The sequence below is a fragment of the Camelina sativa genome, chromosome 10 (genome assembly GCF_030686135.1).
Source record: "Camelina sativa cultivar CO46 ecotype springtype chromosome 10, ASM3068613v1".
NCBI classification, from domain to species: Eukaryota; Viridiplantae; Streptophyta; class Magnoliopsida; order Brassicales; family Brassicaceae; genus Camelina; species Camelina sativa.
The window spans coordinates 22,547,229-22,558,755 of NC_141889.1; the positions used below are offsets into that span (position 1 = coordinate 22,547,229).

General features: G+C 34.4%; 3 protein-coding genes and 1 pseudogene across 6 annotated transcripts; 2 read left to right on the top strand and 2 right to left on the bottom strand.

The window, feature by feature from the left end:
• Positions 1-1,146: 1,146 nt before the first annotated feature.
• Positions 1,147-2,106, bottom strand: LOC147937188 (E3 ubiquitin-protein ligase SINA-like 7; annotated as a pseudogene).
• Positions 2,107-2,178: 72 nt separating this feature from the next.
• Positions 2,179-3,757, bottom strand: LOC147937189 (E3 ubiquitin-protein ligase SINA-like 7). Its single transcript, XM_087469652.1, has 3 exons — positions 3,607-3,757; positions 2,837-3,314; positions 2,179-2,604 (listed from the first exon to the last, which is right to left on the bottom strand). Exons 2-3 carry the CDS (start codon positions 3,311-3,313, stop codon positions 2,344-2,346), a joined length of 738 nt encoding a protein of 245 aa, XP_087325778.1. The 5' UTR covers position 3,314; positions 3,607-3,757; the 3' UTR covers positions 2,179-2,343.
• Positions 3,758-7,043: 3,286 nt separating this feature from the next.
• Positions 7,044-8,556, top strand: LOC104719468 (large ribosomal subunit protein uL30x-like). Of its 4 annotated transcripts, none has more exons than XR_015568790.1 (4): positions 7,044-7,408; positions 7,581-7,739; positions 8,085-8,263; positions 8,340-8,556. XR_015568790.1 is itself a non-coding variant. In XM_087469653.1 (4 exons), exons 2-4 carry the CDS (start codon positions 7,705-7,707, stop codon positions 8,349-8,351), a joined length of 249 nt encoding a protein of 82 aa, XP_087325779.1. In that variant the 5' UTR covers positions 7,114-7,408; positions 7,513-7,704; the 3' UTR covers positions 8,352-8,556. The 4 variants fall into 4 exon arrangements, 2 of the variants coding, with proteins under 2 accessions (XP_087325779.1, XP_010435705.2); XM_087469653.1 differs by having other exon boundaries at positions 7,114-7,408; positions 7,513-7,739; positions 8,062-8,263; XM_010437403.3 differs by having other exon boundaries at positions 7,115-7,408; positions 8,062-8,263.
• Positions 8,557-10,170: 1,614 nt separating this feature from the next.
• Positions 10,171-10,683, top strand: LOC147937190 (uncharacterized). The gene has a single exon (XM_087468703.1). The coding sequence runs from the start codon at positions 10,171-10,173 to the stop codon at positions 10,681-10,683; it is 513 nt and encodes a 170-aa protein (XP_087324829.1).
• Positions 10,684-11,527: the final 844 nt, after the last annotated feature.

The window sequence follows — 11,527 nt, forward strand, 5'->3', positions numbered from 1 at the left end:
AATATGTGTTTCTTTCCTTCAATACAAATTATAACCAAAAGGAATATATATGTGATCTAACACAAATAAGATTTATCACTGCACTATAGTTAATAAAAATTAACATATTCTAATCTGTTTAGAATTGTCATTATCCGTAAATATTCCCCTGCGCTGTAGCACGGGTCCGGTCTTAGTGGGCATTTAAAATGTTATGACCCAATATATTAGAAAATATTTAGTGGGTAAGTGTTAAAAATTAAACCCAAATAAAAAGAAGGAGTTGCTGACGAGGCAGGACCAGAAGTGAGTAAGGTTAACTTTATATATATATTCAGCTGGAAGATGTCTCTATATTACTCTCATGGTTGATGAAAATGAACACACAACCCAGAAGCAAAACAGCTCATTTACACTGAGTTTCCTAATTACATACTTTGTTTGGAACAGAAGCACTAAAACATGTGTTACTCGAATGCATTTTTATCTCACGAAATGGTGGTGATGAGTTTTACAAGAGAATATCCTTCTAACAATTAGAGGAGGTGCAACCTGTTTTATTTAGAGACGCATGTTCTTTTCTACGTCTTCTTAAGAAGAAGAATAGTATATCAATGTAACCAAATCTTCACTTTGAAGAATACTAAGCTCAAAGCAGATATGCAATGTTTTTTGTTTCTTTGTTTAATGTTTCTAATTTTGCTGAATCGAATTTTGGCTACTTTTTAAAAACTTAAAGTAATAATTAATAATTATTATTTATTATTTTGATCACAAATATAATTTTGTGCGTATGTACGGGGCAGATACTAGTCTCTTTATATATAATAAGACTTAGCTAGAGAGAGAAGTCTCAAGCAAAGTTAGGCAAAAACAATGCATGTGACACTGTGACATGAGAATCCACTAGCTTCTGGAAAAGGATTAGAGCAATAGAGCTAACAATCATATAAAACACCATGTGGCTCCGTGACATTGAACAACATGCAGAATATCATATAAGTTTTTTATAATATATACGTTTCAAACCCACGCATAGCATGAGATGTTTCCTAGTATCGAAATAAGAACAAGAGACATATAAATGCAACTAATGGTAACACTTTTTCATCATAGTTCTAACAGTGGAAAATATGTTCATACGAATAAAAAAGATCCTTTGTCTTATTATTGCTTCAACTTGTTGATGCAAAGCTTCATCTTCAATGAGTCACCACGCAAAAAACGCTAAGGGATCAACATGAAGCTCTCTTCAGGTCTTTGGGAGCTCACCTCAAGGATTCTCTTCACCTCCGATGATTCGTAAGTCATAGTGTTCCCATCCACCGTGTATATTAGATGGTATGAAAACTCTCCTACTTCTGAACTAGGGGGTGCAATGCAGCTTACAGTTACATACACACCATACGGTTCTCTAAAACACTGCACTGCGAACGATAGGTTTATCATATATTCAATTTCAATTAATATCTTATCACTGATGTTCATCCGAACATTAAAGAATTTGTCACAGCGGAACAACATGTATCTGTCTGGTGGTCACGGGTAAAATGACGGAACATGTTATCGTATGAGCAAATGTAACTGCAGTCTTCCAGAGGGCATGAGCAAACCTGAGAGAAGGTACATTCCTTCTCATGTGTTGTTACTTTCCCATAAGAGACATTTTTGGTGCAACCTAAGTTGGCGTTTGGGCATGGAACAAAAATCGATTCAAGAACCTTCTCCATTGCTCTGCAGCGACTGTGACAAACAGGCAAAGCACATGAAGGACACTTATTACTCAGTTTGGGAAAGCATGAAGCGCAAGCTAAATGTCCATTATCACACTGAAACAAGAAAAAAAAAAACAAAAAAAACTCAACAGAGTTACTATCAAAGCCGTATTCAAGAAACGAGCACCTAGCAAGAGTTTTCATCTTCTTAATGCAAAGTTTGATCCCAAACTAAGCAGTCATAAAAAATTGTACATACTCGGAAGATAGGAATAGTGAATGGCTCGACGCAAATAGGGCAGTCGAGAAAATCAAGATCCAGCATTGACGAGCGAGTTTTATCCTCTGTTCGTTGCCTCTTTCGTAAGTGAATGTTGCTCATACCATATACATCGCTTGAGGAACACTCCATAATGATACACTGAAATTGAATTGATTAAGGTTTATTAGTCTAGACGCTTAAAAATATGAGACATGGTTTTGGTTGAGTTCGAACCAAAATATTAATTTCCCCTATTCAATTGTTTGGATTCACTTGACTCAAAATCGTAAAAATTCGAATTTACAAACTGTGAATCTTAACAATTCGAAGCCGCACAGCAGTAAACACCCTGCTTCTACAAATATCAATAGGCAAACAAACTAGATATCAATAGGCAAAAAAGTGAGTGTAGATGTTATCATATGATCCAGTGTAACTGCAGTCCAATGCAGGGCAGGAGCATTGAGTAAAAGTGCATTCCTTTTCATGGATTGATTCATACTTGGCGTTACGGCAAGGGACAAAGACTGATTCAAGAACACTCTCCATTGCTCTGCAGCGATTGTGGCCCACAGGCGAAGCACATGAAGGGCACTTATTACTCAGTTTGGGACAGCAAGAGGAGCAAGCCAAATGACCATTCTCACACTGAAAATCCAAAACCAATCAAAGCTTTAATAACCACACATATGGAAAAGAGACAACAGGTTAATCCAAAAATAAAACTGTCACAGTATAACCCCAAAATGTAAGCTTACGAAAACCTCAACTGATGATTAATAGTAACTAATATATATACTCGATGTTGCCTAGTTAATAGTTATACACACATTGCAAATGAGAAAATGCTATTTAGGGAGAAACAGATTAGAAACAAAACCTGAAAGATTGGAATAGTCAATGCCTCGAAGCAAATGGGACAATTCAAAACATCCAGACCAAGCAGCATCGCCGAACTACTACGTTGCCTCTTTTTCAAGTGAGTGTTGTTGCGCAATCCTTCTCTATCGCTGTTAAATTCGAAAACTGAGCCTCCCACCACATCAATAGAATTATACTGTAGGATATGTCTACCTTGTTCCTCATTGCCTCCACTTTTAGTTTGAGGCTTCCTTGGACAAGATCGTAAATGGCGCCACAGATTTGATGATATACGAGGTGTCACCAAAACCTTACCACAATGGATACAACTACACCTTCCTCTGCCATCTTCCCCTGTACCTACCGATACAAACTCTTTCCAAGCATCAGCTTTTTCACAGTCACCCTGAACCGGTCCTTGAGTTTCTCTATCACCCTCCTCACTCGTTTCCATACATTCATTCTTAATATTACGAGTTACAAACTGCAAATCCATTCTGCATGAATCATAAATAACATAGATGAAATCATTATCTGCTCGTTATAGTGGCAAAGTGATCAGCTTTATAGAATAATCCCATTTCCCATAAGAAGAGCAAACACACAAAAGCAAAGATTAAAGTTTTCAACAAAAAAAAACCCTAAATAGAGATGTTAAGGGATAAAAACAACGAATTTATTAAGGGAGTAACACTATCTAGAAGCAAAGAAACTAAAGAAAAGAACACAAATATGAAAAAGCCCTAAAGTCCATGCTGCGTTTGATTTGAATTAGTAATGTTATCTCACTTGAACAGAGCGAATGATTAATGGGTTTTCACCATAATAAGCTGCAAAGGACGAAGACGAAGACGAAGACGAATTGAGAAAGAGCTGAGAGATTTTGGGGGTTTCTTTTTCGTGAAGATGAACGAGAAGAATGTATAAAACGTATCGTTTCACTGAATTAACAAAGCCACGTCGTTTTAGAGCCAAAGGACTTGAAAAATAACTAAATAAAAGAGAACATTTCGTGTCAAAGGAAAATATGAGGAATTTTGTAAAGAAATACCATGCAGTGAAAGTATTATGAAAATATTGTTAATGGCTACTCTCTTTTTTTTACCTCAAAATGTAGTTACACACATAAAATATTGTCCGAGCTTGAAAATCTATATTAACATTTTTGCAACAATTTTGTCAAAGTAGTCTTGAAGTTTGAAGGTATTTATAACTAATGTCATTATCATTAAAACATTTTTTTAAAGAATTAAAAAATCCAACCGAAATATGCAAAAATAAGATAAGTGAATTAAATATCCTCCTATCAATTAAGTAAAATGTTCCTAAATTATCTCCACCTCCGAGCCTAATTTTTTGCAAAAGTAAACAAAATTTTCGCCATTCCAATATAGGAAAATCTATATTCGCTCCAATTAATCATATTCAATTACTTCAAGTTCTTTAGTTTTGTTTAAAATTTTAATGTTATTATCTATATAGCTAATTAATTTTTATAAAAGGTTTAAAATATATTATTTAACAAAATTTAATAAATTTAAATTATTTTGGGACGGGTTATGTCGATATTCTTATAAATTTAAAATGTCAATAATCCATCGCTACAACCATCGGTTTTATATACTAAAAAGTAATAAATTTCTAAAAATATAATTTATAGAGAAAATATAGACCTGCGGTGTACTGTTAAACGATGGTCCTCACAATTAAGTCTATCGGGATTACGGATTTTAGGAAGGTACGTCTGCGATTGGCGGGTTGTCCCAAAAACTACAAATATATGATTAAAATAAATATATTATATATAAGTAATATTTTTACATAGTTATTATGTATATATAATACATGAAATATGTGATAATGTGAGGAAATTTAATGGTTACCAATTAAGATATTTACAAAATATCAATATTATAAGTTATTTAAATTTTTTTTTCTTTGCCACTAACTTTTTAAAGAATAATTAATATAAAATTTAGGTCGGAGACATGATTAGGCATAACTTTAACGACCGCGGTCTTAACGGGTTGACCCGCTGCGGGCCAAGAAAAAAGAAATGTGAACCGACCTGTTTGACACCTCTATATATATGATTATTATAAACAAACATGTACAACTTAATAATATAAAAGGATATTAATACTATATATTAATTTATAACGTAAATAATATTTTGTGTTGTATATTGCAGATTAAATCGTAGAATTAACAATCAAAATACAACAATACAATCTTAAACATCAAATAAAACATATAAAATTAATTAACAATTACAACTTGAAATTTAATGATTTTAGTAAAAAAAATAATTCTGCGGTGTACTGCGGGTTAAAATCTAGTTGAAATGAAAAATTCTCTTTAGTTCCACCCTTCTTAGTTAACCAATCAAAATTAAAATAAAAAAATACAAAACAAATTAATGAAACAAATTTTGTAGATTTTTAATTAAAGAAATTATGTCCATCTGGATTTATATTTTATAATTAAAAAAATTTCATAATTGATTAGGTTTATAAAGGATGATTAGAGTTTAGATTTTATAGTGAAACAAAATTATATGTTAGGGTTTAGGGTTTAAATTTTACACTTAAACAAAATTATTTAGATTTTATAGTTAAACAAAATTATATTTCAGTTTGGATTTATAATTGAAAGGTTAAGGTTTGGATTTTATAAATAAAAGACTATAAATAATGTTACATTAAAGATTTTATAATTAAAAACTATAAATAATGTTATGATTAGTGATTTTAAAATTGATTTTAAATTTTCCGAGCTTGAAATTTTAAATGCTTGTACCATTTAACTTAATTACTGTTTTTTTAAAATGAATGTGAAAATATATTCAAACCAAAACAAGTCAATTTTACAATCAATGTGTCCTTATATCAAAAACAGGTTGATTAAAGCTGAAAGATTTGGAGACAGAGAAATTAGACACGAGAGGCCAACCAGAGCTGTAGTCCATCACTAAACGTAGTTACTGCCTTACTGTTTTTACCACAACTTAATTACTGTTTTAAACGATATAGACTTAAATCCGATTCCCTACACGGATCCACAGTGGCTCTAGACTTTTGATACACCATTATTAGAAGCAGGTTTATACGGGTTTGGTGGTTTTTGCATCCCACTAGAAGCAGGCTTATGCGGGTATGGTTGTTTCTGCATCTCGGCAAACTTATCAGATAACATACATACACCAACTTCTGTAACCAGCGTAAAGGCACCTTTTGAGCCATTAAGCTTGTTCATTGTCCGGATGAAGCAAAAGTGCTAACTTCTTGTACTGGACATTAGTTTGAGAATTCACTACAAGAAAACATGGTTTTTACCACTACAGTTGGCGACTACATATGTAATCGTTATTTTTGGCGACTATCTAACGACTATTGGGCGATTATTTTACGACCATAAATATTTGGTCGTACATTAGTCGCCTTTTTATGACTACATATAGTAGTTGGTATATTAGTCGTAATTTAGCGACTATTTTATGACTATATTGCATATCAGAACAAATAGTCACCAGTTTAGCGACTATTTTATGACTATATCGCATACCGAAACAAGTAGTCACTAAATATTCGTCAATTTAGCGACTAATATGCGACTCAGGGTAAAGATCCCTAAAAAGTCGCATATTAGTCGCTATTTAGAAAAAATTTAAAAAATTTAAAATTTAGCCTCAAACCCTTAACCAAACTCCAAAACTTAAATCATAAACTCTAAATTTTAAACTCGGAATTTTTAATCTTAGATATTAATTCATAAACCATACAACCAAAACATAAACATTATTATATATACGTAAACCAAACTTTAGAACTTATAAGAAAATCTATCTCAAATCTTAAATCTTAACCCTAAACCCTATACCCCAAATCATTAACCAAACTCCAAAACCTAAATCATAAACTCTAAATCTTGAATTTTGAATTCTTGATCATAAAAATTAATCTATAAACCATAAAACCAATATTTAAAACCGTTTACATATTTTTTTACGAAAAGTAATTTAAAAAAAACCTACTTACTTATAAATTTAAATTTAAATATATATATATATATATATATATATATATATATATATTAAAAACTAAATTTTCTAGTTCCATATTTCTAAAACTTAAATCCCAAACCATTATAAACTCTAAATCTTGAACTTTATACTCATACTTTAGAATTAAATAATCTAAAATTTACATTGAAAGATTTATAATATAGAGGGAAAATGAAATTTGAGGCCAATTGGAGGAAAATGAAATATGGGCCTACAATTCTTCAAAGCCTTACTCTTTCCCTTTTCTACTATGTCTGTGCTTCTTCTTCTGCCGTAATTCATCTCTCTCTCTCTCTCTCTCTCTCTCTCTCTTTGAAATTCACACTTTGAAATTCCGACTATGAGCGAGCATGTTGCTGGTGGGTTCGAGATTGGCGATGATTGGATCTGGCCTTTCTAAGAAGGCGACAACTGAAAAGCAGTACAGCTGGTCTCCTGTTCCCCATTGGCCGATTAGCTCGATTTCGTAAGAAGGACGAGTACGCCGAACGTGTTGGTGTCGTTGCTTGGATTTAGTTAGCCGCCGAGGTAATTAGCCCTTCTCTCACAGTTATTTTGATTTTCAAATTCATAAAACCCTAATTTGAACGGGGTTTTTTTTTTTTTTTTTTTGTAAATTATATCTGTGTAAGTTATGGAATTGACAAGAAACACAGAGATGGATAATAAGAAGACTATGATTGTATCACTTCACTTTCAGCTTGCGGTGAGAAACGATGGGGAGCTGTGTGAGTTGGTTGGTGATGTGAAGATTTCTAATGGAGGTGTTGTTGGGTTGTTGTTCTTATTCTCGTTCTCTTTTTTTTTTTTTTTGGTTGAAGTAAATGGATAAGAAAGCCAGAAAACCCCTTCATCTCAAGTAAGCTTCTTTCTTTGATCTTCTTCGTTTCGTTTTCTTTCGTTTCTTATTGTAAGTCTTCTTTGGTTCATTATACATTTCTTTGTTCTGATGTTTGTGAGATCGTGTTAAACCCAATCGTTTCCCAGTTCTATTGTAGTTTGTAGAAACTCACTTTGATTTTGTCGATGAAATCTAACCTATTCTATGATATCTTTGAGTTTCATGATCTTCTCTTCCGTTGGTTTTCAATCATTTGTCATAGATGTTCCTGCCTTGCTTCAATTTCCACCTGTATTGCTCAAAGGTGTCTCTTTTTTTTTTTATTTATTGTTTTGATTAGTTTTATTTGCCTTGTATTTGTAGGAGAAATGGCTGAAACCAAGGTAGTGGTTCCAGAGTCTGTCTTGAAAAAGATCAAGAGGCAAGAGGAATGGGCTCTGGGCAAGAAAGAGGAAACTGTTGCTGCCAAGAAGAAGAGTGTTGAGACCCGTAAGCTTATCTTCAAGAGAGCTGAGCAGTATGCCAAAGAGTACGCTGAGAAGGTAAAAGAGACATGCTTTTGTTGGTTTTGGAAGTAATTAAGTAATTAAAGGAGACTCTGCCGTTTGTTTGCTTCAGGTCAATCTTTAACATTCATCACAAAAGCAAAAGACTTCCTATATGGGGAAAGCAAAGCAAGCTCCATTTCCCTCGTTTCAAGCTCAGCCATTAACCCTTGATATTTTTAATTATGTTTTTAGTTTGATTTTGTAATACATTTTTTTGTTATATCATGGTTTCATAATAATAAATATAGTATTTTTTATTTTTAATATCAATTCATTCCAAAAACAAACAGTTATTCAATATATATATATATATTAAAATAGTATATATATAATGCTGTATAAATACAATATTGTTTAAATACATAATTGTCAATCAGTCGTTAATTAGTCACTACATTATGACTATTTTGCATAGTCGTAAAATAGTTGTAGCGCAGTTGTTAAATTTAGTGACTATATTATGACTACGTTTATGACTATGCAAAATAGTCGTAATGTAGTCGCTATTTGGCGACTAATTTTACGACTATTTATTTTAGCGATTCTCGATTTACAACTACTGGTTTTAGTCGCTATTTAGTCGTAACACATCGACTAAGTAGAGTGAATAGGAAATTATTTAGCACATAGAATATTCTATTGTATTTGATTGAGAGAAGGAAATATTATGTTTTGATATTCGTATTGTAGAAGCAAGTTAGGAGCCTACACATCGGCAATGAAAGGAGTCTACTACTACCCTATCTGTCTTGCATTTATCGCACTTTACCCACAACATACGGCTTTTTGATGAATCCCAAGACGCATACTGACGACTTCTTGCTTTCTCCCTCTGTTGTTGGTTTGATGCTCTATGCATATGAGTGCATGCTTCTCTCGACTTCCTCCTTTGATCATAAGAAGCTCTACTAACCTTATCAGATAACAAACAACAAGCTGCTAAAACCAGCTTAAAGGCGCCTTCCGCACCATCAAACTTGTTCTTGTCCGGATGAAACAAAAGAGCTAACTGCTTGTAAGTTTTCTTCACTGCTTCTTCATCTGCTAAAGGATCGACGCCGAGAATCTTGTACCAATCAGCCTCTCCTCCTTTGTTTGATGCATAGATATAAACATTGATCATCTTTGAAACTTGCTCCAAACCAACAAGATTTAGATACAACAGCCGTGAAAGTGCAACAGAGTTCTGAAGATGACATGTAGCTGAGAAGTGTCTTGGAGGACTGATATGCTTACGTGGCATGACGTGCTGACGTGGAGAAATATTGTGGGTACGATGACAAGATGCGTGAGAAGAAAGGAAGAAGAGATCAGAATATACTCGAAGATATTGAGAGTATATTTGATAAGAAGAGATAAGGGAAGATATTTTCTTAGGGATAAGGAATATTTCCTTTTAGTTAGGATTCACAAATATCTAGGTTAGAGATCGTTTGTGGGGTTATAAAATGACAAGGGCTAGCCGCAAAAAGAGCTAGCACTCGTGAGATAGAGTTTGTGAGTTTTGTAAACCTTCCAGCAAATACAAAAAGCTTTGAAGGTGAGTGTGTGTGGTATACTCTTTTAGATCTACACAGGGTGTTGTGTTAGATAGATAGGAGAGTGAGCTTTGGTTTCATGTCTTGTAAGAAACGAGGAATTTTATAAGATTGATTAAAAGCGTTTGCTTGGCGCGTTCCAAATGTGATTTTTGTCTGTTTGTGTTCTCTATACCATAACAATTGGTATCAGAGCAGACACCTGATAAAAAGTCTGATATCTTTTTCGACAGGTGAGATCTTGCGAATAGGGTATGGATAAATCACTGGAGGTTGTTACGTTACAAGGGCCATTGAAAACTAGATCCGGAATGCTTCAGTTACTGGAAAGTCTCGATCCAACAGGTCATCTCGAGCATTGACATGGAAGCTTGGTTTACAGTGGAGGACAGCTGGTCTCATCCAACTGAGAAGAATGAAGATGGTGAATTAGTGCAAAAACACAGAGAGAAGTGGACAGCTGAAGAAAAGGCTGAGGCCAAACACAATTCCCAGGCGTTGTCGGTCATCTTCAAATCTCTGCCAAGAGATATCTTCAACAAAGTTCAAGGTTGTGTGTCAGCTAAAGAGGCGTGGGACATTCTGGTCGTCACTTTTGAAGGAACTTGTAGAGTTAGGCGCACAAGGCTGGACAATCTTGCGTCTGACTTTGAGAATCTGCAAATGACTAAAACCAAATCTGTGGCGGATTATAGTAGCCGGTTGTGTGGTATTGCTCAAGAGTCTGTCGTTTTGGGTAAACAATACAAGGACAAGAAGCTGGTCAAGAAATTCCTTAGAAGTTTACCTGACAAGTTTCAACCGCACAGGTCTGTAATTGATGTGTCTCTGAATTCTGATGAACTCAAGTACAATCAAGTCGTTGGGATGATGTAGGCGATTGAGATGCAATTAAAGAAGAAAGAGAAAATGAATGCTAAATCATTTGCTATTAAAGCTGCAGAGGAACAAAAGCTTGTTGAATCTCAGGAGCTTGAAGACGAAGAGAAGGTTGGTCTGTTGGTTAAGAAGTATTTTCGCAAGATAGAAAGAGGTCAGCGAAAAGGAACTACATCACTTGCAAGTGCAGATTCTGACAAGGGGTTCAGGAAGAATGATAAGTCTGAACGCCAATGTGCTGAGTGTGAAGGATATGGGCATTACAAGGCTGAGTGTCCAAACAACAAACGGAAGCACTCCCTGCAATGCTATGGATGCAAGGGGTTTGGTCATACCAAGACTGATTGCCCCTCCCAAGGAAATAATCAGAATTCCTATATCACATTGAGTGAGAGTGATTCAGATGAAAAAGATAACAAAGGTGAAATTCTGAACAATTTTGTGGCTCTGTTGGGAGTCATCGAGGGAGATGAAGGAGATGAATCTCTATTGTTGAAAGAAGATATTGACGAGAAGATTGAGTCAGACTCAGATGGGGAGGAGGCTGACTTGTCGATGGAAGATCATATAGGGCTTCTTATTCAGACTATTGTGCAAAAGACTCAAGATAACAGTGAGCTGTCTGCCGAGAGGGATACGCTTCATATGAACATTGCAATGCTGTCTAACGAACTGAGTGAAGAAAAAGCAAAGTCACTATGTCTTGAAAAGCAATTGGAAGAACAACTGAAGAATATCAGGATGCTGAGTAAAGGAACTAAAGATCTGGAAATCTTGCTCAGTACTGGACAATCAAGCATTTCAAAGTGGGGTCTGGGCTCTCAGGGAATCAGCTCTGACA

Excerpts from the sequence above, each read along its gene's own strand:
- LOC147937189 (XM_087469652.1), bottom strand. The coding sequence starts at position 3,313 with ATGGATTTGCAGTTTGTAACTCGTAATATTAAGAATGAATGTATGGAA. Across the intron at positions 2,605-2,836 it reads TGACTATTCCAATCTTTCAG|TGTGAGAATGGTCATTTGGC; the intron begins GTTTTGTTTCTA and ends TTGGATTTTCAG.
- LOC104719468 (XM_087469653.1), top strand. The coding sequence starts at position 7,705 with ATGGATAAGAAAGCCAGAAAACCCCTTCATCTCAA. Across the intron at positions 7,740-8,061 it reads AGAAAACCCCTTCATCTCAA|TTTTATTTGCCTTGTATTTG; the intron begins GTAAGCTTCTTT and ends TGTTTTGATTAG.
- LOC147937190 (XM_087468703.1), top strand. The coding sequence starts at position 10,171 with ATGGAAGCTTGGTTTACAGTGGAGGACAGCTGGTCTCATCCAACTGAG.